The sequence below is a fragment of the Lipophrys pholis genome (genome assembly GCF_963383615.2).
Source record: "Lipophrys pholis genome assembly, chromosome: 12".
Classification (NCBI taxonomy): Eukaryota; Metazoa; Chordata; class Actinopteri; order Blenniiformes; family Blenniidae; genus Lipophrys; species Lipophrys pholis.
The window spans coordinates 4403514-4430086 of record NC_137641.1 but is presented as its reverse complement, the minus strand read 5'-3'; the positions used below and the strand labels follow the sequence as shown (position 1 = coordinate 4430086).

The 26573-nt window shown below is 39.9% G+C and overlaps 1 protein-coding gene and 2 gene segments (V, D, J or C); 2 read left to right on the top strand and 1 right to left on the bottom strand.

Moving 5' to 3' along the window:
• LOC308117567 (immunoglobulin kappa variable 4-1-like) overlaps positions 1-26573 on the top strand; it is a 93676-nt gene that overhangs the window by 20046 nt on the left and 47057 nt on the right.
• On the bottom strand, positions 15303-16887 carry LOC308117844 (Ig kappa-b4 chain C region-like). The segment is given in 2 exons: positions 16856-16887; positions 15303-15812 (listed from the first exon to the last, which is right to left on the bottom strand).
• Positions 17368-25334, top strand: LOC308118256 (uncharacterized protein). Of its 2 annotated transcripts, XM_080477607.1 has the most exons (4): positions 17368-17479; positions 17587-17661; positions 22765-22935; positions 23103-24906. In XM_080477607.1, the coding sequence occupies exons 1-3, from the start codon at positions 17389-17391 to the stop codon at positions 22932-22934; spliced, it is 336 nt and encodes a 111-aa protein (XP_080333733.1). In that variant the 5' UTR covers positions 17368-17388; the 3' UTR covers position 22935; positions 23103-24906. The 2 variants fall into 2 exon arrangements, 1 of the variants encoding a protein (XP_080333733.1); XR_013935877.1 differs by lacking the exon at positions 17587-17661 and having other exon boundaries at positions 23103-25334.

The window sequence follows — 26573 nt, the reverse complement described above, 5'->3', positions numbered from 1 at the left end:
GTTACTTAGTGTTTTAATGTGTTTCTTTAAATTCAATATAAAACTGAACATAATCTAGGTTTACCTTTGCTAATCTGCATTTGCGAATGGGAAATTTTCCAACTAGAATTATTAAATTAATTATAAATTCTATGTCTATATTTTTGTAATTAAAATATGCAATTACACTTTTACAATCAATTTGAGCATGATTTTAGTTTTACATAGTGTATAATTCTCAGTCCATAAGGTAGTTGAATAGGAACAGTAAAACAATTAATGACTTAATGATTTGGGATTAATGAGTTTTTTTTCACTTTCTAAAAATTTGGATAAGTTTATATTTGTTAAATATATGTTGTGCAAAATATTGATATGTACTTGCTTAATTTTATTGACAATACAAAATCTGTATGGCAATAACCAAGCTCTCTGCCAATCAATGTCTGTTAAGATAAAAATCCCAAAAGATTTTCCTCTGGGACTTATTCTCCTTTTCTCATAAAAACAGTTTCTTTTATGTTTATTACTTCAGTTTTGATTCAAAATGTCTCAACCTTTAATAAACAGCAGGTTTTATGACACAAATAGATATTGGTGACTCAGGACCCGCCAGCAGGCCTCGGGTGACGTCAGCGTATTCAAGCCCTCCGATTGGCTCGTCAGAGAGTTCACTCTCCAGCGCCAGCCGACTGCATCTGGAGCGAGCTGCATTAACAATATTATAGTTGTGTTTGTTTAATAGTGGTTTTGTACACCGACAATGGCTAAAGGAGAAGATAAAGAGATGTGGTAGCAGATTTATTGTCAAAACACTTTTCAAGTGGGACTTTTCCTAGAGGTCATTGGGGCTACAAGCACACAGAGGTCCGGTACAATTTACTTGTGCTCACTACAACTTCCATGGCAGGATTCAGGATTATGTTATTCGCCATTATATTATTTTCAAACCATGAAAAACGTTTGTCACCGTCCACGGCCCCCAGGAATTCTGGGAATAACAGCGGCTTTTTTTATGAAGCTGAAACAGAAGGAGACTTGAACTTTGATTCTTTTCATCCATAAAGGTATTTATTCTGGCAACACGAGTATCTATCTGTGATGCAAAGGCTTTTTATACTGCATCTCTGCATGATGACCTGGTTTTTGTAGCCATAAAAAAGTGATTGAGGGGTGGATTGACTCAGACCAGCACTAGTGAAGGCCGAGGTCTGAAATGCAAGGCTGCCACTGTTACAATCTAATCCAACCATTTATAGGACATGCAAATACGTTTCAACTTCCAGCTTTTATTGAAAGATATAAATAAGGATGTGAGGATATAAACACTCTCATATAATATTTTTACATTCATCCATCTTTGCCATGATGATTTTATTGTTGTAAAAAAGTCATGAAAGACCAAAGATTGAGGTGAAAACTGTCTTTATTTTGTCAAAGCTTGAAGAAAATGATGATGAAAGAAGATGAATATTGATGAAGTCAGTTTGCTTTGATGATAGAAGAAAGTGAAAGAGGGTGAATGACAGAGGTGAGATCAGTGTGAGAGTAAAAGCAGTGTGAGAGTCCCAGTGAGTCCGGTCAGGACTGGGAACACTGGTCTCTCCTCAGTGTCTCTCTGAGGGGAGTCTGGGAGCCCCGGGTGGCCTCACAGGTCACAGAGCCCACCTTCCTCCACTGGTCTGCAGGGAGCCTCAGGGTGCTGCTCCAGCTGTAGTGGCCGTCCTTCTGCAGCACCCCGGGGCTCCTGCTCTCCTCCCAGCTGCTGCTGCTGCTGCTGCTGCTGTCCTCCACCTTCCAGCTCAGACTCCAGTCTGAGGGGAAGCCCTCGTTGGCCAGGCACATGAGCGTGGCCTTCCCCTGCTGCAGCTCCTCTCTGGAGGGGGGCAGCACCGTCAGGGTGGGGCGGGTATCACCTAGGAGACACCAATCAAATTAGAGGACAGGGAGCACCCAGCTGTCAATCAACCAGCACACACCTGGACAGCTTTAGTGGGAGACAGCTGATTTGGTCCTGGAAGAAGTTGCTGTCAGAGGCTTTTTCTGCTCCAGCAGTCACTCACTCACACATTGTTTCACTTCCCTTTAAGAAGCCTCTCATGCACATCAGCACCGAGAGAATCATCCAACACTTTGACCTGAAATACCTCAAACTACACAGGAAGGAACACAAGCTGATGTCTCAACGTTTACTCTTCATTTGCATCAACGTTATCGGATAGTTTACACTTTACAACTTATGACTGGAAACTTTAACATGAACTTCAAATCTAAATTAATATTTTCAATTATTTAGAGCAAAATGTGAAAAAAACTGTGAAAAGTATATCAAGAGGTTTTAATAATTTTACAGAGATTGTTTTAAAGATTATTTTCTATTTTTTCTATTATGTCTATTGGAATTTATTCCTGAAGGGATTTAACAGCAAAAATAGAAAATGGAAAAAAATATAAAAACTACAGACATATCTTTAATTATTCAGTTTAATTCCTTAATATTCTCATGAACGTTTGAATCCAGAGTGAAACTGAGAGATGAAAGTGATCCAGGTCCCTGTTGGAGTCAGTCAGAACATTTCCATAGAGCCACTTTGCATCAGCAGCACCATGCTCCAGTGCTCTGGGAGAGTTTATAGTCCTGACAGTTGAAGACTGGATGACTGACAGCCGTCCTTCATGACAACAGAAGACAGAGAAATCCTCCTCATCAGAAACATGAGTGTGATCTGCGTCCTCATCTGGACTCTCCTCTGCTGCTGCTTCACAGGTAAAGTCCAGAGAATCAAACTCCTCTCCTCTGTCAACATCCGTCCCTCTGAAATGAAGCCCACAAAACCATGAGGCTGCTTGATGTTTCTGTCTGTGTTTCCTCAGAGTCCAGAGGCCAGGTCACAGTGACTCAGCCTGCAGCAGTCAGCTCTGCTCTGGGAGCCTCCGTCACCATCACATGTAGGACCAGTCAGAAAGTTTATGGCTCTGACCGTTTAGCCTGGTACCAACAGAGAGATGGACAACCTCCTAAAAGGCTCATTTACTACACCAGCTCTCGAGCATCAGGGACTCCAGATCGTTTTACAGGCAGTGGATCAAACTCTGACTTCACTCTGACCATCAGTGGAGTTCAAGCTGAAGATGCTGCAGTTTATTACTGTCAGAGTTATCATGAAATCAACAGTCAAGCTGTGATCACACAGTGAAAAACCGTCGTACAAAAACCTCCCTCAGTCAGACTGAACAGAAACTGACTGCTGCACACTGATACACTTCACTGAACACACACACACACACACACACACACACACACACACACACACACACACACACACACACACACACACACACACACACACACACACACACACACACACACACACACATTAGAAATCTCTAACATAAACTGAACTAATGAATTTATTTATTGAGATCAGATGTTTCTTCACCAGAGGCGGTGGTGTTTCAACATGTAAATACTTGGTGGTGAGATTTTATTTCAGGTCTACTGAGCGCAGAGTTCAACACCACTTAATACCAAACTAAAGTTTGTGCAGAAGTTTTGAGCTCCAACATCTTTATGACAACCATATACTGTAGGATCCCATCTTGTGAAAAGGTTTAACATGGGGAATAGCCTCTGATTAAATCATTTAATAAACTAAACTGTGTCTCGGTGGGGAGTTGAACACGGGCCTACTGATTGCAAGGAAAGAATTCCTCCACTAGACGAGCAGCATATTGATTTACAAGTGAGATTCTTACACAGATTTTATTATGACCTTACACTCACTTTACCTCCAGTTTCTCCTCTGAAGTCAGAGTTTTACATTTATACACCAGTAAATAATCAACCTCATTCATTTGGATTCTTAACTGTTAGCTCTCGCGGCGCATAAGCTGGCGTCACAACTCACTCTGGTTCTGTCAAGCAGTGCCTCCATTGACGCCAGCCAATCAGCTCTGAGCTTCTAAATCATCCTGGAGCAGGGCTTCGGGCTGCAAGCCCCACTCTCCATAAAGATCATGTGATCTGAATGAATGTACCACAGCCTGAGCATGAACACTTACATTTGACTGCATGAAATACAAACTGCATTGAGAGAGAGGAGCTAGTCCAACTCATGCAACCATCAGTGTGGATCAGGAGAAAACTCAGCCTGAAGCAGCAAGAGGAGACCAAGAACCAGGAAGTTCAATCCTCACACACAAATATGCATCTCAGGAGGAAGCTATATTCACAGAAAATAAAATACTATAGATGATCTTAAAGGATTAATAATGTACTTTGCCTGCAGTTATTTTTCACTGGTTCATCAGGTGGTGCTCCTATGGAGGGCTGACTGTGCCAAAATTAAATAATGAAATAAACCATTCAATAATTAATTAAATGTGTCATTAATTAATTAAAATTGGAATTAAATACATAAATGTGTCATTAAATGTGTCGTTAATGAATTAAAATTAATTAATTTTATGTAAAAACATCTATAATTATTTCATGATGTATTTAATTATTTCATGGTCCGGTGTTGCACGGCTTCATGAATTAATTTTATCTTGTTAAACTCGTCCATCAAACTCAGTGGGCGGGGCTAACACTGATCGAGTCAAACACATTGCTGTGTTCTGAAGAGTTTCTGAACAAACAGGACATCTCTGCCTCACCTTTAACTGACCATTGCATAATAACATTATCCTTGGTACTTCCAAAGAATAGTCGCAGCATAAATTTGATTTAAAAATGTAATAATACACTGTTGGATAGCACTGTATTTTGATAGGAAGTAAAACAGCTGATTTTAGAGCTTGAAGCCTTGGAAATGTTTTCTATTAGTAAATGGGAGAGGTTCAAATTTAAAGTAAATGAACTTGGGATTAAAATCAGTAAAAATATCACTAAAAGAAACAAACAAAAACAGCAAAACATCGTCCTTTAATTAAACAGTCTGGGTAAAAAGAATGTTCTATCAAGAGAAGACTCAATAGAATTAAACAAGCTTCAATCTGAATTAGACCAATTATTCATTGGAGAGAGAAACTCATCCTATTTCTTTGGCCTAGAGAGACATAGACAGTTAAAAAAGAAAATAAATAAACTAAATATCAATGGACACAATACAGAAGACCAAAGTCTGATTATCAAACATATTACAAAGTGTTATGGAAATCTTTTTTTGTCTCATAAAGAATGATGTGTAATGTTCAGTCTGTGTTGAAGGATGACCTGTGTCAGCACTGTTCAAACATCTCTGCTGCTTTTGGTGTCCTTCATGCAGTCTCAAAACAATTTCAGCCTTTAGGGGGCGCTGTCTGACTTCAGAATGAGACAAACTCCTGGACAATCATGCAGAGGTTGGACTGTGACTTTGTCTCTTCTTGCAAGAATAATGTAATAAAATGGTCTTAAACTTTCTCAAATCGCTCTCAGTCTGATTCCTGTGTTTTCTGTCTCCATGAGGTTTTCTTACGAGGAAAATTCTCCTGACATGAAGAAAAGACATAAAAAGGAACGACTGATCTTTGCCACAGAGTCTCTGGATAATTCTGGGAAAATGGGACAAGTGGTAGAAAGTGGCTGGAGGATATATAATCAAATAATAAAGTTATTGCTGCACATGGTATTTTTTTTAGGGACCAAGCCTGAAAGACCAGGACCCTATTGTATTTCATATGTTTCTTATTATTGTTTTTGCCCACTCCTGACGCGGCTTTGAGCCACATTTTGACCCATTAAACACGATCAAATGTTGATCAGATTTGGCACACTCCCCCAGAGTGCAAGAATGTGCTCTCTAGCGCCACCTAGAAACACTAAAATGGCCACCACGGCCCGTAGGAATGTCATCTGGAGATCAAACCAAAACTCAATTGTTTGTCTCATCAAGACCTAAAAATCACCTGATACCCCAACCTAGATTCAACAGGAAGTTTGCAATTTGCCTTCCAAAGTAAGATTTTCACCCAAAGAAGGCCCTCACGCAAATGCTATTACCTCTGAGGGAGAATAAATGTTATACCCTAAACACGCTCAAATGCTCACCAAATTTGGCACACTCATCAAGACTGGCGAAAAATATAGGAAAATGTAAAAAATAACCCCCAGAGTGCCAAAATGTGCTCTCTAGTGCCACCTAGAAACACTAAAACGGCCACAATGTCGTAGAGAGATCAAACCAAAACTCAATTGTTGGTCTCATCAGGATCTAAAAATCACCTGATACCCCGGAACTAAATCCAACAGGAAGTCCGCCTTTCAGAACAAGATAAACGCTATCTCCTCTGAGGGCGAATATCGTATCGGCTCCAAAACACTATTAAATGACAGAGGAGACTCTCCTGCTCAATAATTCAGTTCAACTTTGTCATTCGTCGAGCAGTTTCATGTTTATTAGCTGTCAAAGTTCCGAACACCGATTCCCGCCTCCTCCCTCCTCCTCCTCCCTCCTCCTCCTCCCTCCTCCTCCTCCTCCTCCCTCCTCCTCATCCCTCCTCCTCCTCATCCCTCCTCCTCCCTCCTCCACCTCCCTCCTCCTCCTCCTCCTCCCTCCTCCTCCTCTCATTCAAATACATGGGAAAACCAAAATGTCTCTTCAAAAACAGCCGTGACAGATCACTCTGAACAAGTGGCCACTGTGGCTAAACTATGACTGTGATAAACAAAACGAGCAGATCAGAAGCACGACAAGAACCTGCCGAGCAAGACGTTGTAACGCATGTGGGGAAAATATCATAAAAAAATACCTTTTTGACTAGAGAGAACAATGCTGTCATTTTTTTGGTTCCAGCGATTTCAAGCGACATTTATAAATGAGTCAGATGGAGCAAAATCGTGTGTCTGCATCAAACTGCGCCTCCTAATGTCTAAAGTTTACGTCTGTCTGCTTTCAAACCCACACAGACTGAAAGACAACACATTGTCCTCTCAAGAAATGATAATTTTATGAAAATATTTGCCCGAAATCTGTGGATTCTGAGGAGTTTTTTTCCAAAATATGTGGATAAAATCCGTCCTCTCACCCACTGTGATGACATCACTAACTGCAGGTGGTCAGAACACTGTTGCTTCATTCACACCAGGATTACACAATACCAGGAAAGTCCTTGTTTATGAGCTAACCTGCTATCATGTGCTACATAAACAAGCTACCATGCTAATCTGTGGTTTGTGGATGAGCTAACATGTTATTGTGTGCTACAATAAGTCTGTTTGTTTCTCTTGTTTGTTATTTTTGCACATGTTCATAAATAAACAAATAAATAAATCTTAAAAGACAAAACTCTTTGTATCAAAGTCATTACCCTTTGTGACATGTTTGTTTGTGTGAGACATCCTTTGATCTTTCGATTCCTTATGAGTTCACCTGAGAAATCAAAGATTGACTGAGAGATCCTGAATGCTCACTGACACTATTTACAAGGCTTTACCACTGCACCGCCTGTCCAGATCCTTTGGTACGTTTATTATTTAATGATTTACATCAATACTGTGAGCTGAATGAAAAAAGTACAACATTTATTGAACTTACACGACTCAGAATTGCTAATGCATCATATAATCCTTAAGAAGACTAAAGATTATCAGTGTTTAACTACTGGTATTTATTTACCCGGTGACGTAGTTGTAGTTTGTTGTTGAACTATTTATCTATTCATCTATTTATTTATTTGCGCTGCTTTTTCTATGCAACCTTTTACGTAATTACCCCCCAGGGACAAATAATCTTTATTTGATTGATTGACTGATTAAATTAAGTTGTAATATCTCTGCAGATGTGTTGTTGATGCAATGTTAAGGTTTAGTGGTGATGTTTGTTGGTTCCGATTCTTAACGCGATTCGTGACATGTTACCATCAACACTGGTACTGAACACACATGATGTAAGTTTTGGTCTGATTAAAATCAATTGTGACTTTATTACAGATCGCTGTGGTCAGAAATCAGAGTAAAAAGTAACTGATTACTACGGTGGCCTGGAAGTGCAAAACGCTGCAAACTACAGAAAACACTTCCCAATTCAAAAAACACTTCCTAATTAAGAAAACACTTCCCAATTCAAAACACACTCCTTAATAGAGAAAACCATAGACTGGGGAGGGACACATCAACAGCTCCGCCATCTTGAACCGGTGGTGGTGGCGGCAGGGGTGAATGAACATCGACGATGGAAAGAGGTTTCCTAAATCTCTAAGTAGAATTATAAGTTGAATTTTAAACTGATTTCCAAACTGTTTGATTTTTTAAAAACGTCATACATGTAGCTACTTTGTTTAGTGTGTGTTAATGTGCAGTACACACTTTGTTTAGTGAGTGTTAATATGCAGTATACACTTTGTTTAGTGAGTGTTAATATGCAGTATACACTCTGTTTAGTGTGTGTTAATATGCAGTATACACTTTGTTTGTGTGTTAATGTGCAGTACACACTTTGTTTAGTGAGTGTTAATGTGCAGTATACACTTTGTTTAGTGTGTGTTAATGTACAGTACACACTTTGTTTACTGTGTTAATGTGTTGTACTGGGCTGTTATTCATGTGAAATTGATTGACAATGTTGTATAATTCCTGTGAAGTGGGTTCAGTCAATAAATTGTGAATTTCTTCAGATAGACAGACGTCTTAAAGGAGACATATCATGCTTTTAAATCCTTCCTTTTTACATATAAATCATACAGTTGTGGTCTATATAAAGCGGAACTGCAATGCTTGGGTCTGAATTCCTCATTATTATAGCTCCACAGGCCCCTTTTCTACCCCTTTTCTGATGTGCTTCTGAGAGCAACTCGTTTTGGGGCGGTCTCTTCAAATGCAAATGAGACACTTCATACCCCGCCTCCTCTCCAGGTTGCAGAGGTGACACTCGGTTCAACGCCACCCTGTTCGGCCATCTTTGTAGTTTGATAGAACAGATACAATTATCAAGCGGCGCAGAAACTTTATATTCACACATTATTTACAAAATGTCAACAACGGAAGATTTGTCCATCCAGCCATACATGTTGGAGCCAGAGTCGGACCCGGCGGAGCGAGATGAAAATGACGATGATGCACCTGCAGAACAACGTCTTCATATGGATGTAACGCAATGGTGTGTCACTATATTTACACTAAATTAAATCACGTAGGCCATATCATAGGATCATAGGATCTAAAACGAGCGCACAGCGCTAACATATGAAGACGGTGCAACTGCTAATGCTAACAAAACAATGACAGGGACGTCTTATCATCACACTTTTTAGCGTTATATACAGCTTACCGAAGTGCTCTGTTCGTCGTCTCCATAGATAGAAGGAACTGACCGCTCAATCAGACCAAGTCTTTCGGCAAATCCTTCTTTATACTGGCGGAGGTTGCTGAAGCAGTCGTCCTTGAAGTGCTTCGCGCACACAAAAATGACCTTACCCACAGATGTGGGTACATTTCTGTGAAAAATAAAACTCAACCAGGCACTTCGAAAAGGTTCTGATGCTGGGAGACGGTGTAACGAAGCTTGTGGGTTACTACATCCAACAACCGAACATTTCGACTTATCCTCTCGTAACTTCGGCATCCTTGAGGTTGGACTACAAAATCGCAGCGAGAAACAAAAATGGCGGATTGCTCGAAGTGTTGGACCTGGAGTCGATGTCCTAATCTGGCAGTTCTGCTGCGAATACTGTGACGTCATTGTTCAAAAAACGTAATAGAGAATAGAAAAATCGAAACAGATTGCAAAATATGACCAAAACAGAATATAAAGATATCAACGGAGCACCTGAAGAGACTACTTTGAACTTTTCTGTACTTCTAAACACTCTAAATATACAACAAAATGCATTTAAGAGCTAAAAAAGTGGATTTAGCATGATATGTCCCCTTTAATGTATCGTGGATGAAATTTCCAGAGATATACTGAGTAGAATCACTGTATTGTGATAATACTGTTATCTTGGCCAAATAGGTTACTGGCTATACTCAGCCGTAGTAATGGTTATAAAAATAATATCAATAATGTTATAAGAATCCAGTATCTATAATAAAATAATAAAAACTATAATAATAATAATAAACAGCATTAGATAATTATAATAAGGTAACATAATAATATAGCAATAATAATAGTCCAATGAGAATACCAATAAATATAAAATAAAATAATAATATGAGAATACAATAATTATAAGAATAGCAATAACAAAAATACTGTAGTAGTACAATTATACAATAATAATTGTCAAATGCAATGTATAGCCATGCACATCTGAACGTTTTCTGGGTTTCTTTTGTTCTCTCTCTCTCTCTCTCTCTCTCTCTCTCTGTCTCTCTCTCTCTCTCTCTCTATATATATATATATATAATATATATATATATATCTCGGTCTATGGCCCCGCTCCGCCTGCTTCTAGCTTCTGCAGCTCGACCAGAGCTTGAAGTCCGTGATTGTTGTGGTTGTTAGGTGACGTTTAGGACCACGGTGGGGGGAGGAGGGGGGCGATTACGTCATCTTTTTTTCCACGGATGATCGTCTTTGCTGAGCGTACTCCGCCGCATGTTTACTTTTTAGATGTCTTATCAAATCAGTTGTGTTAAACGAAGTAGTGGGGCTCCACCTCTCGGGACTGTGGCGAAGCAAATAGTCCAACTGGCCGCTGGACTGGTTTGGTTGTCAACCTTAAAATACCTCCAGACTGCTGACATTTTATCCACTCAATGGTTTTAGACTGCTAACCTCAGTTTACGGCAGGTTGCAAACGGGGCTCGCTTTACGGCAGCTGACGTGAAAATGTTTTTTTTTTTTTAAATTAGATCGGCGGGGCGATCGGCTGGATTTCCTGATTCCCGATTATTTACAAATCACCAATATCGGCCGCGATCCGATATCTACCGATCTGATCGGGACATCCCTACTTAAAAGCAAAGTGTCCCTCTCATTTTCTTTCTAGTTAATTTGGCACTTTTCTTGACAAAAGGCCAAACAAGTTGATCGTCACACTGATGGATTAATATCTCATCTATTGATCAACTGATTGATGGAAAACAATCTTTAGATTCTTGTAAGTGCTGAGCTCTCAGCAGATTCTTTGACCTTTGGTAGTAAGTTCATTTTAAACTGTTGAATCTCTGTTGATTCTTTGACTTGGATGTGCAGCAGCACCGACTCCAAAGCACATTTTGTAGACGTCCTTGTAAAGCTTCACTTCCTCTCTTCCTGTTGTCCTTCTGTCACACATCAGCCCTGACACTGCCTCACTTCTTCAACCTCTCTGTGGACTGTCCATCCCTCTGGACGCTTGACCTCAGAGCCTCACCACCTCTGCTCTGAGCTTCTTCTCCTGTCTCTTCTCTCACATGTTCTGTCTTTTCTCTGCTGTGCAGACCTCCACCTCTCCTTTCCTCAGACCATTATGAAAAAAGGAAACGTCCTGGATACCATCAATGAAGTCACCATCATCCATGTCTTCACCTTCCTCATCCCCTGTGTCAGACCGGCTGCTGGACTTCTGGACTGACCCCTCCTGACTCACCCTCTTAGAAGCATGAAGTGTCTGTGGGGAGTCATTCTTTACTCCCACAAATCTTCCTGCTGCTTCAGCCACAAACTTAATAACATCTGACCTTGATTTCTGCTGAACCGTATGGCTGTTAACGCCAGCGTTTCCACTCATTTAGTTTTAGATGTGATAAAATTATTCTCAATTCTTTGATTTTCCATGTACGGACGATGATTCTGGACACATTAAAGATGCATTAACGTTTTGTAAATGACGTCTTTAAAGTCAAAATCCTGATTTTATTTGTTTTACTTTAATATAATATTCTCAGAATAAAGTCAAACTTCAGACTTTTTAAGTCTCCAAGGTGAAACTCACCACTTTGATAACTTTTCATCTGGTGAATACAACTATGTACATGAGTCAATGTTTTATCAGCATTATCAATTGTCATTGTCATTGTTAATGCTCTCATTGCTGCACTGTTTAGCGCTCTCGCTTGACAGAAGGTTGTGGGTTCAAATCCAGCTGGAGCTGTTTGTGGAATTTCCTTGTGTTTCCTCAGGGTTCTCTGGTTTCCTCCCACATTCCAAAAAACTGCATGTAATGTTAATGCTAAATGAAGTGTCTGTGTGTGTCCTGTGGAAGACTGATGACCTGTCCTTTCTCTTTTCAAACGTATTTTCATTGACGTCCATATGACGTCCAGACAAGACGTGAAAACAACGTCCAAGAAAGACGTCTAAATAACGTTCATTCTGGCCCCTCTGCAACTGCAACTTGAAATAAGTGTCGGTCACGCTGCTGCTTCAACCAATCAGGTTTTGATATTGATGCTCTTTTTGTTTTTAATGAATTAATTTTATTTCATTTTATTTCATTTTCTACTTTATTGCCCAAATGGGGGAACATCCAAACAGAGCAAACAAACATCAAACAACAAAAACAAACAATTTTAACAGACGATGCTCACAAATAATACATTAGTATAATCTTAAGCTCCATGGTATGAACTTATAAAGATAACTATAACAAATACAAATAAGGATGACATTATTTATTTTAAAAGAAAAGTATAATTAAAAAAAAAAAAAACACAAAAGAGACGAGGGAAGCAGAGGGTCTCATTATTCTTTTTGGAATAATTCTTTGTCGCGGGGTTCACCCAACAACCTTCCCAAACTGGGAAAACCGATGGCGTAGCCGTCAGCTGTGTTGTTGTTGTTTTTCTAATTTATTTTTCAGGCCTCTCCAAACCGTGAATCATACTATTTACAAAGTGCAAAATAAAATAAAAAATACCCAAATGTGAAAATAAACAAAAGCAAAGAAAACTCTATATACAAATCTGTACAGGTTATATACATATGAGTTCTTCCTCAACTTCAGGATACAACAATGAAGCTCCACCGATCAATACTTGCCACCACCTCTAACCAGAGTCCAACTCTCCCATCAGGCCCAGCACAGCCCGTTTTATCCGCTTAGCCCCTCCCACTGGGCGTAACCTTTCGCTGAAAAAATTCATTGTTTTTTCTTAAACACAAACCCTACAACATAAATAAATAGATTTTCCATCATTTACCTTGCCGTCCCACAATAACCCCTCAGTAAACTCGGCAATAAGTTTTAAAGGAAAGAAATAATAACATTGTTCACGTGACTGTGAAACCTTCCGGGCCCAAAAGCATTTAACCCGACTGGTGGTATGGCCCGGGTTTGCCAGTCACCCTGCAGGCGCGTCACTGCCGGCTGTCCTCCGCCACACTGGAAGGTGAGTGAAGGTGTGTGTGAATGTCTGAGAGAGAGAGAAATCATACTGCTACAAGTGTGAACCCTTGGTCACGATACTGACAACAGAGGAGGAGAAACTGGCTTGTATGTGAGTGCAGGTTATTGCAGAGTAGGTAAGTGAGTGTGTGTCCGTGTGTGTGTGTGTGTGTGTGTGTGTGTGTGTGTGTGTGTGTGTGTGTGTGTGTGTGTGTGTGTGTGTGTGCGTGTGCGTGTGCGTGTGCGTGTGCGTGTGCGTGTGTGTGTGTGTGTGCGTTACGCGGCGGGTGCGCCGCGATGATATGTGCTACGTCATCGCGCGTGATGGAGCCGCTCCATCACATTCTTTAAATAACTCAATAGTTTTATTGCTTTTTTTCTGTGTTTATGTTACTGAGTGTTTTGATGTGTTCTTTAAGTTCAATATAAAACTGAACATAATCTGGGTTTACCTTTGCTAATCTGCATTGTGAAATTGTGAAATTTTCCAACTAGAATTGTTAAATCAACTATAAATTCTATGTCTTTATTTTGTAATGAAAATATGCAATTACACTTTTACAATGAATTTGAGCATGATTTTAGTTTTACACACTATATAATTCCTCTCTCACTTATCCGGGTGGCAAACACCGTCACCCAGATCACATTGCACCGATTAAGAACCTTCCTGAAGGTGGTGTCTCACACCGGACACCACCTTCACGTGGGCTCACCACCTGCAGGAAGGTTCTTAATTGGTGCAATATTGTCAGGTCCAACCTCTGAACATTTATTAATTCTGCAAGGAAGAACACACACAAGTTTAAGATTGGTTTTTACTCGCGAGGAGTACGGACAGAGAGTGTTTCAGTTACAATCTCCAACTCGCTCTGAAAAACCTCTGCCGCCTCCTCTTCTTTTATTAGGGTTCCTCTTATCTGATTTCAAGGCACTTCCCATCTGCAGACCACATTCCTCCTAACCATAAAAGATCACAGTGGAGAAATACAAGTCGTATTAGATGAGAAAGAATGTTGGTACAATGAATGTGATAACCTTTCGTAAGATTATTCCAACAAATATGATCTGGGTGACGGAGCTCAGACTGACACCTCCACCACCCGGAAATGGATTAGAGGGAGAAAATGGATGATGGAAGATTCAAAATGTCTAAACCTTTAATAAACAGCAGGTTTTATCCTCAGAACTTCTTGATATTGTAGGTGACTCTTCATCAGGTGAAGTAACCCAGTGCCGATGGCTTTTATGACACAAATAGATATTGGTGACTCAGGACCCGCCAGCAGGCCTCGGGTGACGTCAGCGTATTCAAGCCCTCTGATTGGCTCGTCAGAGAGTTCACTCTCCAGCGCCAGCTGACTGCATCTGGAGCGAGCTGCATTCACAATATTATGTGTGTTTATTTAATAGTGGTTTTGTCAACCGACAATGGCTAAAGGAGAAGATAAAGAGATGTGGTTGCAGATTTATTGTCAAAACATTTTTAAAGTGGGACTTTTCCTAGAGGTCATTGAACGCACCGCAGGGCTCCAAGCACACAGAGGTCCGGTACAATTTACTTGTGCTCACTACAAGTTCCATGGCAGGATTCAGGATTATGTTATTCGCTATTATATTATTTTCAAACCATGAAAAACGTTTGTCACCGTCCACGGCCCCCAGAAATTCTGGGAATAACAGCGGCTTTTTTTATGAAGCTGAAACAGAAGGAGACTTGAACTTTGATTCTTTTCATCATAAAGGTATTTATTCTGGCAACACGAGTATCTATCTGTGATGCAAAGGCTTTTTATACTGCATCTCTGCATGATGACCTGGTTTTTGTAGCCATAAAAAAGTGATTGAGGGCTGGATTGACTCAGACCAGCACTAGTGAAGGCCGAGGTCTGAAATGCAAGGCTGCCACTGTTACAATCTAATCCAACCATTTATAGGACATGCAAATACGTTTCAACTTCCAGCTTTTAATGAAAGATATAAATAAGGATGTGAGGATATAAACACTCTCATATAATATTTTTACATTCATCCATCTTTGCCATGATGATTTTATTGTTGTAAAAAAGTCATGAAAGACCAAAGATTGAGGTGAAAACTGTCTTTATTTTGTCAAAGCTTGAAGAAAATGATGATGAAAGAAGATGAATATTGATGAAGTCAGTTTGCTTTGATGATAGAAGAAAGTGAAAGAGGGTGAATGACAGAGGTGAGATCAGTGTGAGAGTAAAAGCAGTGTGAGAGTCCCAGTGAGTCCGGTCAGGACTGGGAACACTGGTCTCTCCTCAGTGTCTCTCTGAGGGGAGTCTGGGAGCCCCGGGTGGCCTCACAGGTCACAGAGCCCACCTTCCTCCACTGGTCTGCAGGGAGCCTCAGGGTGCTGCTCCAGCTGTAGAGGCCGTCCTTCTGCAGCACCCCGGGGCTCCTGCTCTCCTCCCAGCTGCTGCTGCTGCTGCTGCTGCTGCTGTCCTCCACCTTCCAGCTCAGACTCCAGTCTGAGGGGAAGCCCTCGTTGGCCAGGCACATGAGCGTGGCCTTCCCCTGCTGCAGCTCCTCTCTGGAGGGGGGCAGCACCGTCAGGGTGGGGCGGGTATCACCTAGGAGACACCAATCAAATTAGAGGACAGGGAGCACCCAGCTGTCAATCAACCAGCACACACCTGGACAGCTTTAGTGGGAGACAGCTGATTTGGTCCTGGAAGAAGTTGTCAGAGGCTTTTTCTGCTCCAGCAGTCACTCACTCACACATTGTTTCACTTCCCTTTAAGAAGCCTCTCATGCACATCAGCACAGAGAGAATCATCCAACACTTTGACCTGAAATACCTCAAACTACACAGGAAGGAACACAAGCTGATGTCTCAACGTTTACTCTTCATTTGCATCAACGTTATCAGAAAGTTTACACTTTACAACTTATGACTGGAAACTTTAACATGAACTTCAAATCTAAATTAATAATTTCAATTATTAGGAGCAAAATGTGAAAAAAACTGTTTAAATTATTTTAAGAGGTTTTCATAGTTTTACATTTATCATCAGTATTTCTATTTTACTGTAAAATAACAATATTATTAATGAATTTTAAAGCAAGAAGAGAAACAGAATTGGGAAACATTCTATAGAACCAAGAATAAATCCAGCTGTGATGAAGAGACACTCAATAAAACAAGAAGAATAAAACCTGCACACATTCCAACACAAACACATTTCAAACAGTGGACATGTCAACTAAAACTCAGCCCAAAGACAGACCAGTGCACCAGAAATGTCCCTAAATACACAGGTCAGTGTAAAAACAGCTTCAACATGAGACTGGTAGAGTTAAAACAGTGTGTTCCACAGCCATCAGGCTCTAACTGAGCACATTTAAAGACTGACAATATCTTTGGTTTTGTCATTTAATCCTAATGAGATTTTAATCCGGTGTAAATTTAAAACTAATAACTTTTCTCTGTGATGAAATTAAAGTGAAACAGAGCTGAGCTAAACTACATGAAATCAATGGAGATTAAAACTTGATCACTACAATAATTATTAAGAAAAAAAAACATCTTTCTAATCTCAAATCATTCAAAACAAGGTTTAATGTATGAATTTGAATTATTTAGTTGAAAGAATTAAAAGGAGAATAAACTTACTTCCAACATCCAGTCTGGTTCCTCCACCGAACGTGTACCACAGTGATACAAACTCATTGAGCCGCTGTACAAAAACCTCTGACTGTAGAGAGACGCCACTCTCTGATTCTGAAACCAACAAACTCACCAAAACAACTTTTACCACCTGATCCTAACGGAACACAAGAGAACAGTTCTTTCATCTGCAATGTCTACTTGAAATACATATATTTATAGAGATTGTTTTAAAGATCATTTTCTATTTTTTCTATTATGTCTATTGGAATTTATTCCTGAAGGGATTTAACAGCAAAATTAGAAAATAAAATTTGAAAACTACAGACGTATCTTTAATTATTTAGTTTAATTCCTTAATAACTCATAAAAGTTTGAATCCAGAGTGAAAGTGAGAGATGAAAGTGATCCAGGTCCCTGTTGGAGTCAGTCAGAACATTTCCATAGAGCCACTTTGCATCAGCAGCACCATGCTCCAGTGCTCTGGGAGAGTTTATAGTCCTGACAGTTGAAGACTGGATGACTGACAGCCGTCCTTCATGACAACAGAAGACAGAAAAATCCTCCTCATCAGAAACATGAGTGTGATCTGCGTCCTCATCTGGACTCTCCTCTGCTGCTGCTTCACAGGTAAAGTCCAGAGAATCAATCTCCTCTCCTCTGTCAACATCCGTCCCTCTGATATGAAGCCCACAAAACCATGAGGCTGCTTGATGTTTCTGTCTGTGTTTCCTCAGAGTCCAGAGGCCAGGTCACAGTGACTCAGTCTGCAGCAGTCAGCTCTGCTCCGGGAGCCTCCGTCACCATCACATGTAGGACCAGTCAGAATGTTTATGTTTATAGTGATGGTGATCAGGCTTTAGCCTGGTACCAACAGAGAGATGGACAACCTCCTAAATTGCTCTTTTACTGGACCAACACTCGAGCATCAGGGACTCCAGATCGTTTTACAAGCAGTGGATCAAACTCTGACTTCACTCTGACCATCAGTGGAGTTCAAAATGAAGATGCTGCAGTTTATTACTGTCAGAGTCGTCATGTTATCAACAGTCAGAGTGTGTTCACACAGTGAAAAACCATCGTACAAAAACCTCCCTCAGTCAGACTGAACAGAAACTGACTGCTGCACACTGATACACTTCACTGAACACACACACACACACACACACACACACACACTCTAGAAATCCCTAACATAAACTGAACTAATGAATTTATTTATTGAGATCAGATGTTTCTTCACCAGAGGCGGTGGTGTTTCAACATGTAAATACTTGGTGGTGAGATTTTATTTGATGTGCATGGAAATATCAAAGTGATTGGGATGAAATTGGTGAGTGTTTTAGCCACTAAATTCACTCCTGATCTTGATGCAGAGATTCTGTCAGGACATTTAAAGTATAGACTTGGCCGTGATGTAACTTGTCAGATTATTGACACTGCAAGCAACAGGTACAGCTCATTTAGACCAGGATACAAAATAGAGCAGTCAAACCTCAGTTGATAACCTGAAGCCACTCCACACACCTTGTAGTCAGTGTTAACATCAGACAGAAGAGAGTATTTCAAGATAAAGTCAAACTCTGCAGAACTGAGATCATATGAAATCAACTGGCATCAATTCAAAACGTCTGATAAACAGAAGAGAGGTTGACATGCAGGAAATAAAAATCTGTTTTTTGGTTGATATTTTAGTCTAATTATGACAAACTGAAGGCAGCATGTAAAGAAGATGGATGAAATGTATATATAGAATAATCTCCTAGTTTGAGGCACATCACAACATCCTGGTCTTTTTGTGAGTTGCCAAATTGTCTGTATATTCATCCTCTTTCATTTTGATAACTTTTTCTGAACGAGACACCAAAGATAAAGTCATGATCGTGTTTTCGATTGAGTTTATAGTACTGTACTAATATTTAGTATGCAAAACAATATATTTAATGATCTAGACCTTTCATGACTGGGCAAAGAACCAGCCAGTGTCATGATCTTGCTCAGTCATGAATTCTTGCATCAATGCTACAATGGGAATCCCTAACCAGCCCAAGATTTATGGGAATAGAGGACAAAACTCATCTTCCATATCATGAGTCCTGGTCAACTGTAGAGTGGAGATTCTAAAACTGAAAGGGGTTCGATCAACTGACCTCATTTCTTTGGTCCCTGATGTTGAACAGTATAGTTCTGTACTTGTTGGTGTATTTGTTGTCGGTGTTTCGAAAAATGTCCAACATCTCCGTTTCAATGCTTGCGACAAGTTTGGCAGCTTCACTCTCTAACATCTTTAAATCCTCACACTCACACACCCTTAAATGAAAAGAGTTAGTGAACAAATAGTGACATCAACACTCAACCTTTGACTGCCGCTCACATTTAACTGCCAAGAGTTTCATGTGACTATTGTAAAATAAATGATGGTGAAAGTCAAATGTTTTTGCAAATGTGGGTCAGGATACTCCGATAATCATACATATAATGAAATTGTAACTTAAATTTGACTGGTGACTGGAATTGAGGGTCATGAATTTCAAATGCATCTCATCTCCTGTTGCATATTATGATTAGACTGTAAAATTCTATTGTGTGTATGCCAATATCTTTTTGGAAGAAACACCTTAAATTACACTATGGAGATAATCAAAAGGTAACAGGCTGTGGGTTTCATACAAGTGTGTAAAGTTATTCTCACCTTTCAAACAGGATGTGTGTGAGAGAGCGTTGGATGATCTGCCTGAGCAGGTGATTAGGCTGACAGGGCCTGGAGGAGGGCGGGCTGGGTGCTGGTGATGCAGGCAGATACTGAGTTCCATTCGATGCTAAAGCTGAGGAAGGCTTCTGGGATGATGTTGAGACTGCGGGATTGCCAAACGGAGACTCCATTTTCTTTGTTGTGCAGTCTTAAGAGAGGTGGCTCAAGAGGTGCGAAGTCTCGTGATCGGGGTTAATGGCACTTGTAGTCTATTGACAGAAAATACACAAGACAGAGTTCTTTCGTAGATTATGGTTTTTCAACACGTCCCTAATACATTTGAGGTAGGTCAAACATTGAGTAAAGAGCCTCTCCTTTGATCTCCTTTGATCAAATGTTCACTCCTTTACTCTCCTTTGCTCTCCTTTGATCTCTGAGTGCGATATAACTCAAAAATACCTTTGTTATTGCCACATGCGTTTGCAAAACCAAGCTAGCGAGAGGAGGATATTTTGTCTATTGAAGCACAAGAAAAGTTCTCCCTGCTTGGACTCAACGTATTGATTGACTTCACTGTGAGAACAGAAGTCAGCAGCACCGATATCATGACTCGAAAAGGTAAGTAACATTGTGTCCAGGACTCTGTGATCTCATTATGTCACCTAATGTGCTCCATGCTTGACAGTCACAATAGAAAATGGTGTTTGGTGATCAGATGCTCAGTTTGTTAATGAGAAGAAACAAAAGGCTGAGGCCAATAAGAGAAAATCTGTTTTCGTGTTTAATCTTGGGCTTTATTGGAACCAGCACCATTTCCATTATTTTGGGGGAAATGATGTATTTAACAACCCTTCTTATTTTTTCCTCCATTTGTAGATTACCTTAGTGCTAAGATTTTATTTTAAATCTCATGAGTGCTGAATGCCTATGTTAGAGAAGCCCAATGTTTTAATTCCCGACTGTGACTACAGGCTTAGGAATTCAGAACCACACTTCCACCTCAGGGAACGTGGAGAAAAATAAATCGCTGCCAAATAGCAGCTGAAACCTTGCAAACAGGAAAAAGGAATTGTCAAAGAAGAGGACGATTCAGTTGAAATTTTTAATTATTAAGAGCCAAAAATGCAAAACCGATTTCGAGTACATTCGTCCAAATAATTGGTCAAACCAAGAGAATGTATATGAAAGTGTAAGGTTTCATTATTCCTCAGCTTATCCTTTGCAAATCAAAGCAGCGAACTTGAATTCATTAGAAATCTCTATGTTTTGTTCTTGAGGATTAATGTTTTTCATTTTGTTTCGCATATTCAAGCCCCAGGTCTGACAGGGCCCAGAGAGACCGTCCTGGACAGCGTTCCAGGCTCATTGATGGCCTAATGGAGATGCCATCATGAGTAACAGCTCTCAAAACTTCCAGCGGAAACAGCAAGTGGTTGAAGATTCCGTTGTGATTTCAATTCAATACTCTACTTCCTGGTATGAGGTTAAAAGCCTTCTTTAAACTATGTATGAAAGTATTCAATGAGGATCTGGTTTAACCTCTTGGCAGCTGGTGGTGCAAGAGGTGCAGCTGTTGGTTTGAACAGAAGAAAGTAGAACATCACTGACTAGTTATTGTTCTTGTAAAATAAAGCCCCTCATCTCTAATGAAAGTGTGATTTGAACTCATTTGTCACAATACAGTTATTGTTCTTTAGGTTTTTTTATAGAAATGGTGCATTTGAATGACTGTAATTGTGTTAGATTTGGAAGGAATTAAGACTTTTTCTTTGAAATCACTTTATTCATCAAAAACAATCTCCATTGAATTTGTCACTTAATACTTTGTACAAAGAGGTTGTATTATTTTGGTGTGTCGTTCATACTATTGAGCTAAATGTTGTGTAACGACATGACGTGGGAAATGTGTGTTATTGGAACAGTTCCCAGTTTCAAGAAAAGGACGAGGAAACTGGAGATATAATTACATTGACTTTTCTTCAAGACATCAGATGTCTGATGGCATGTTCAGAGAAACTTTGACTTTGTGACAAAGTCTTTGAATACAGCCTCAATTTAAAAAGATCCTGATATTTAGTATTTTGCCTTTGGTTTCTTTGAGTCCAGGATGTACTTCATAAATGGCAACCAGCCAAGTCACCATGGTTACTGTTCAAAGAAAAGTGTCTTTTGTCTCTCAATAGGTCACCTAATGATTAAACCCCTGAGGTATCTTCAGCCTTAAGGTCTCACTTTATTGCAGTGTAAACATCTACACAACTACGATTGTTTTAGTTGTCCATAAATCATTTTTATACTTCCAAAAACCCTGATTATCCTTCTTGTATATGAACAGTTGCTGTCGTTTGTGATTTGACTAACAACAATTTCATCTTGTTTGAACTCATTTGTGTTTGTGTCATTGCTCTGCTCCATGATAACGAGATCAATTAGAATTCCTTTACACCTCACCATCTCTTACAAGTTTCATCACAGGTTATTACAAACATTTTTTTGCTTCACTTTTTGATTCAAAGATTTTTCCAATTTTTCCAAGATTTCCAAAAGGAGAACCTTTCTACCAAGGTTTTCTTTGCTTACTTGCTGACTGAAGACATGTATAACTTATTTTCCTTTAACAAACGGCTGAGCAAACCAAAAGTTGTCGATTTAAATGAGAAATTAACCCTGAGCTCAAGAAAGGATAAGTATATGCTTTTCTGTAGATGTTTTTCTGGATCAGATGCTAAGAACTCACTAGAAAACAATTTAATACTCCTCCCTTGAACACAGAACAAGGCCCCGTTTACATGACAAGTGTGATAACAAGTGAAAACTCTGCGTTTTCACGTTTTTGTTCCAGAAAAGTTTCACATTTACACGACATCGTCCTGAAAATGACGTTCCTTTACTTCATTCAAGATTCATGTTGGGCCGTTAGTGGCTGCTATTATTTTTCTAATGAAACGACACACATTCACAGATAAGTATGGTTTCCCCCCTTGTACGCGGCAATGGAGTCCAAGTGTTTATGAAATCTTCAACCTTGGAAGCCATCTTCAAAAAGTTGTGTTTTCAGTGGCTTCGAGCGCCGTTGTCGTGTAATCGGACACCTGAAACGCAACAGAAGCTTGAAGTCTATTTGAGGAAAAGCATCAGTTGGTCACATTGCATGTCAAGAGCTCTGAAGCAGCTGAAACTGTGAAAAGCGGTTCTACACTTGACTTGTCGTCTTGGCTTCTAGGTTTTAAGGTGAATTCTCTTTGTCTTCTGGAGCAACCCATATGCAAGACGAGCGCAGAAAGGTGCTGGCCGAAGAGGCCGAAGATGCCGAAGATGCCGAAGAGGCAAGGTGGGAGGAGGTGGAGGTGCCAAAGGCGGAGGAGGAGGAGGCAGCAACCACCGACGTTGTAAGGTGAGTTTGAATATAAGTGCAACAAATTTCCCTTTTCAATATGATTATATGAAGGTTTTTGTTGGGTTTGTTTGGTACTTTAATGCATCACAAAATCCTGAAGCTGCAGTTTGGCCTCTAGTTTCTCTATATTGAACTCACTGCTATGAATCCCTTTTTTTTGAAAGGACCAGAAAGTCCACAGATTGAGGAGCACCAGGAACTCGGTACCAGCCACGAGGGAGAGCAGCTTATACTGAATTTTGAAGGTGATTCCTTTAGGGTTCCTTCTATTGAGGAGCAAAGTTCCCTGAGTGAACCAGAAGAAGTACCAGACACTGAGCAGTTCCTCTCTCATGACTCTGAAGTCCACGATGTGAAAAAACATGTTGACTCAGAATCAACTAGAAATGCAGAGATGAAAAGAAGAAGCATGTTTCAGAGTGATTGTGTGGACAAGTTTCCTGTGTCAGAGAAGCAGGCTGAATGTGAAAAGCTTCTTTGAGAGGAAACATGTGGAAATATTGTTCAGAAAAAACGTAAATTATGTCAGAATTTAACAACTCTCAATGATGAGAAGAAAAGTGGTGAAATCTTTGTTAAAAGTTACACCGGACAGGATGGTTTGTTGGTGCAGAAGAGAACTCTCACAGGTGATAAGCCATATTCTCGTGAAACATGTGGGAAAAGTTTCAGTGATCGTAGTTCACTGCGGCACCACATGAAAACTCACAAAGAAAATAATCATCTATGGAAGATGTGTGAATGGATTTCACTTATATAACGCGTTTCCGCCACATAAAGGCCGATACATCCTCCATAAGATCAAGAAGAAAATGATGTCATGTTCTTCAGCCAGCTCCTTCTGGCCAGAGACATTTTGTTCAGCAGTACCAACCGTCTGGGCTGAAGTCTCTTGGTGCCACTCTGCTGTGTGCTGCTCATGTACGTTCCAGCTTACTAATGACTGTATCAGTCATATTTTAATCATGTTTAGCATGTAGCCTCGCTACTGTGTGAACCCCAAAAATCATTAGCATGTAACACATAGCATTGTCGGAGTTACATGATGCACCTGAACGCATCACTCAGGACGGTCAGTTCCTGCAGTTAAAACCAGACCAACATCACGTCCTGGACACAAACTTTCTCTTTTATTACTGAAACAGTTCAGAGAAATGTATTTCTGAAAACATTTGAAGTGAGAAATAAGCTGCAGTTGAAAAGTTAAAACGTTTTCCAGAAGTGAGGGGGCGTGGCCTGGACGTTCCACAGCTTCTTCTCGAGTATGAACTCTCCTGCTGAACAAGCATTTTGTTCAGCAGCTGGCTGACGTCACCTCTGAACTTTTCTTCTTGTTCTTATGGGAGTATGCAGAGGCCTTTAGCAGTCCCCAAAGTGCTTTACACTGTTGATCACATTCACCCATTCATTCACACACCAATGGAGGCGGCGACCATGCAAGGCACTCAGTCCATCCACTGGGAGCAGTTTGGGGTTCAGTGTCTTGCTCAAGGACACTTGGACATGTGGACAGGTGGAGATGGGAATGGAGCTACAACAGATCTGGTTCAGGAAGTCCAGCTTGAGCCCAAAATCACAAGGTATCATCCAGTTTGAAGTCAACTTGCTGATTTAAACCCTGTTGAGACGCTTCAGGAAATCATTTAGTTTCTGGTTTGTCACCAAAATGAGAAGATTTCAATCAGTTTGGTTTCCATTTGTGTTGAACTGCACAGAGGCTGACAAAAGGTCCCTGCTTGATAATGAAGTGTAAAACTAAGCTGTCTCACTACGGTCTACAGATGATATGTCTTTTGTAAAAAATGGAATAGATTGTGTACTGAAGCAATTACTTATATTTGCAACAGATAAGTTTAACAGGTATTTTTCCTGACAGGATGAAAATAGCCAAAGTGGTACCAAAATATAAAAATGGAGACAAAAACATAATCTGAAATTCTAGACCTTTGAATTTGTTTCGTCAGTTTGAAAAAAAAAAAAAAACTTGAAAAAATATGTGTAAACTAAAAATAATCCAGTCTGGATTATTTTATAGAAAAATACAGGTTACTGAATGATTATAATTATAAGTCGAGGAGAAAACGATCAACATGTCTGGTATTAATGGATTTTGTGATGGATGCCGATGGATGGAAGGATGCAATAGAAATACTGACCTGCAGTTCCCCCTAAATCCAGTAGGTTTCAGTATGAAGAAGCAGCTTTGGAGACATGGGGAGTAGGAGGATGGGAAAGGAGTGTTTGAAGTGGAGGCCAGTATTGCAGATACTTTTTACTAAGATAAGCAGCTCATCTACTTTAATGTAGGTGGAGAACAATGTGTCATTATTTATGAAGCGAATCATTATCAATATGCAAATCTGAATGAAAATAAAAAGAAAGCTTTTTTCATGTTCTTTGGGTTTTTTCTTGTATTAGTTGGTTCTGACCATAATAAAATGCAGGAAAAAGTTTGTGGGCAAATAAAAATGACTTGTTATGAACTCACTCAATATATGCAGGGTAAATGAAATCTGCACAAAAGTATCACTGCAGAACTGAGAAAGGTTTTGTTCCTAAATAATATAACAATATAACAACACCAACCGTATAACAACAAATTCCCATCACTACACAGTTGTTTATGTAAATATCTTAATACAGGTAAACATCTTTCAGTTCAAGTAAAATAATTCATTTAGATTTATTTCAACTGACTGAATACACTCTAAGAAATGTTGGGTTATTTTTCAACCCAACAGCTGAGTTAAGACTGTTGGGTAGTTTAATTGGGTTGTTTTCATTAAGTTGGGTAATCTAAGAACCCAATTTGCTGGGTTATTGTCATTGGTAGTTGGGTTATTAGCTGTTGGGTTGTAATTTCCATTATACTGTGTTGGGTTATTTCGGACTACCCAACATGTTGGGTTGACGATCGCGCATGCGCAACCAACAGTAACGTTCCTCCCAGGTGACACCCACTCATTCGACCACCAGTTGCGAGCAGTGCCCGGATGCTGGATCGGAAAAATCTCGCTACACCAAGACATACTGAGACTCAGCTCTTTACAAATCAAGGTTTGTTACGTGTGCACTATTGTTTCACCACATTGTTTAATTTATATGAATAATATGTATATAAAGCTTATTGTAGTAACCGTGTATGTTGGTCATACGAATGGTTCAACGTAATATGAGCGTGTGTAGCAGTGATTGTGAGCTACATAGATACATGGAAGCCTTTGCGGCCAGGGCTTTAGGGAATAAGGTTTAGATGTGAGTTAATGACGCCCCAATGAGCAACTTTACCATCTATTGGTAAGTCAGCAAGCTGTTAGCTAATGTTATTAGCATGCACAAACTCCATTTCATTAAACGTAGCAAGTTAGCATGTTAGCCTGGGCGCTACGTAGCAGTTTCGAAGTAACTCGAGTATATTTGTTTTAAAGTTAGGAGGACAACGTGAGGTTTTTCATCAATTTGGCTTCCATATATAACAACGTAGCTAGCCAGTCCGCGCCGTATTAGCCAGCTTGAGTTTGCCGAGGCGGAACCGGTAACTTTCTAATTTGCTCAAGTCTAAAAGTAGTTTAAAACCGTAGAGAAGTTAATTGTTACGACAGTGAAAAGGCCTCTGATTTAACGTTACTGAATGA

Excerpts from the sequence above, each read along its gene's own strand:
- LOC308118256 (XM_080477607.1), top strand. The coding sequence starts at position 17,389 with ATGACAACAGAAGACAGAAAAATCCTCCTCATCAGAAACATGAGTGTG. Across the intron at positions 17,480-17,586 it reads CCTCTGCTGCTGCTTCACAG|AGTCCAGAGGCCAGGTCACA; the intron begins GTAAAGTCCAGA and ends GTGTTTCCTCAG. Across the intron at positions 17,662-22,764 it reads AGCCTCCGTCACCATCACAT|GTTTTAAGGTGAATTCTCTT; the intron begins GTAGGACCAGTC and ends CTTGGCTTCTAG.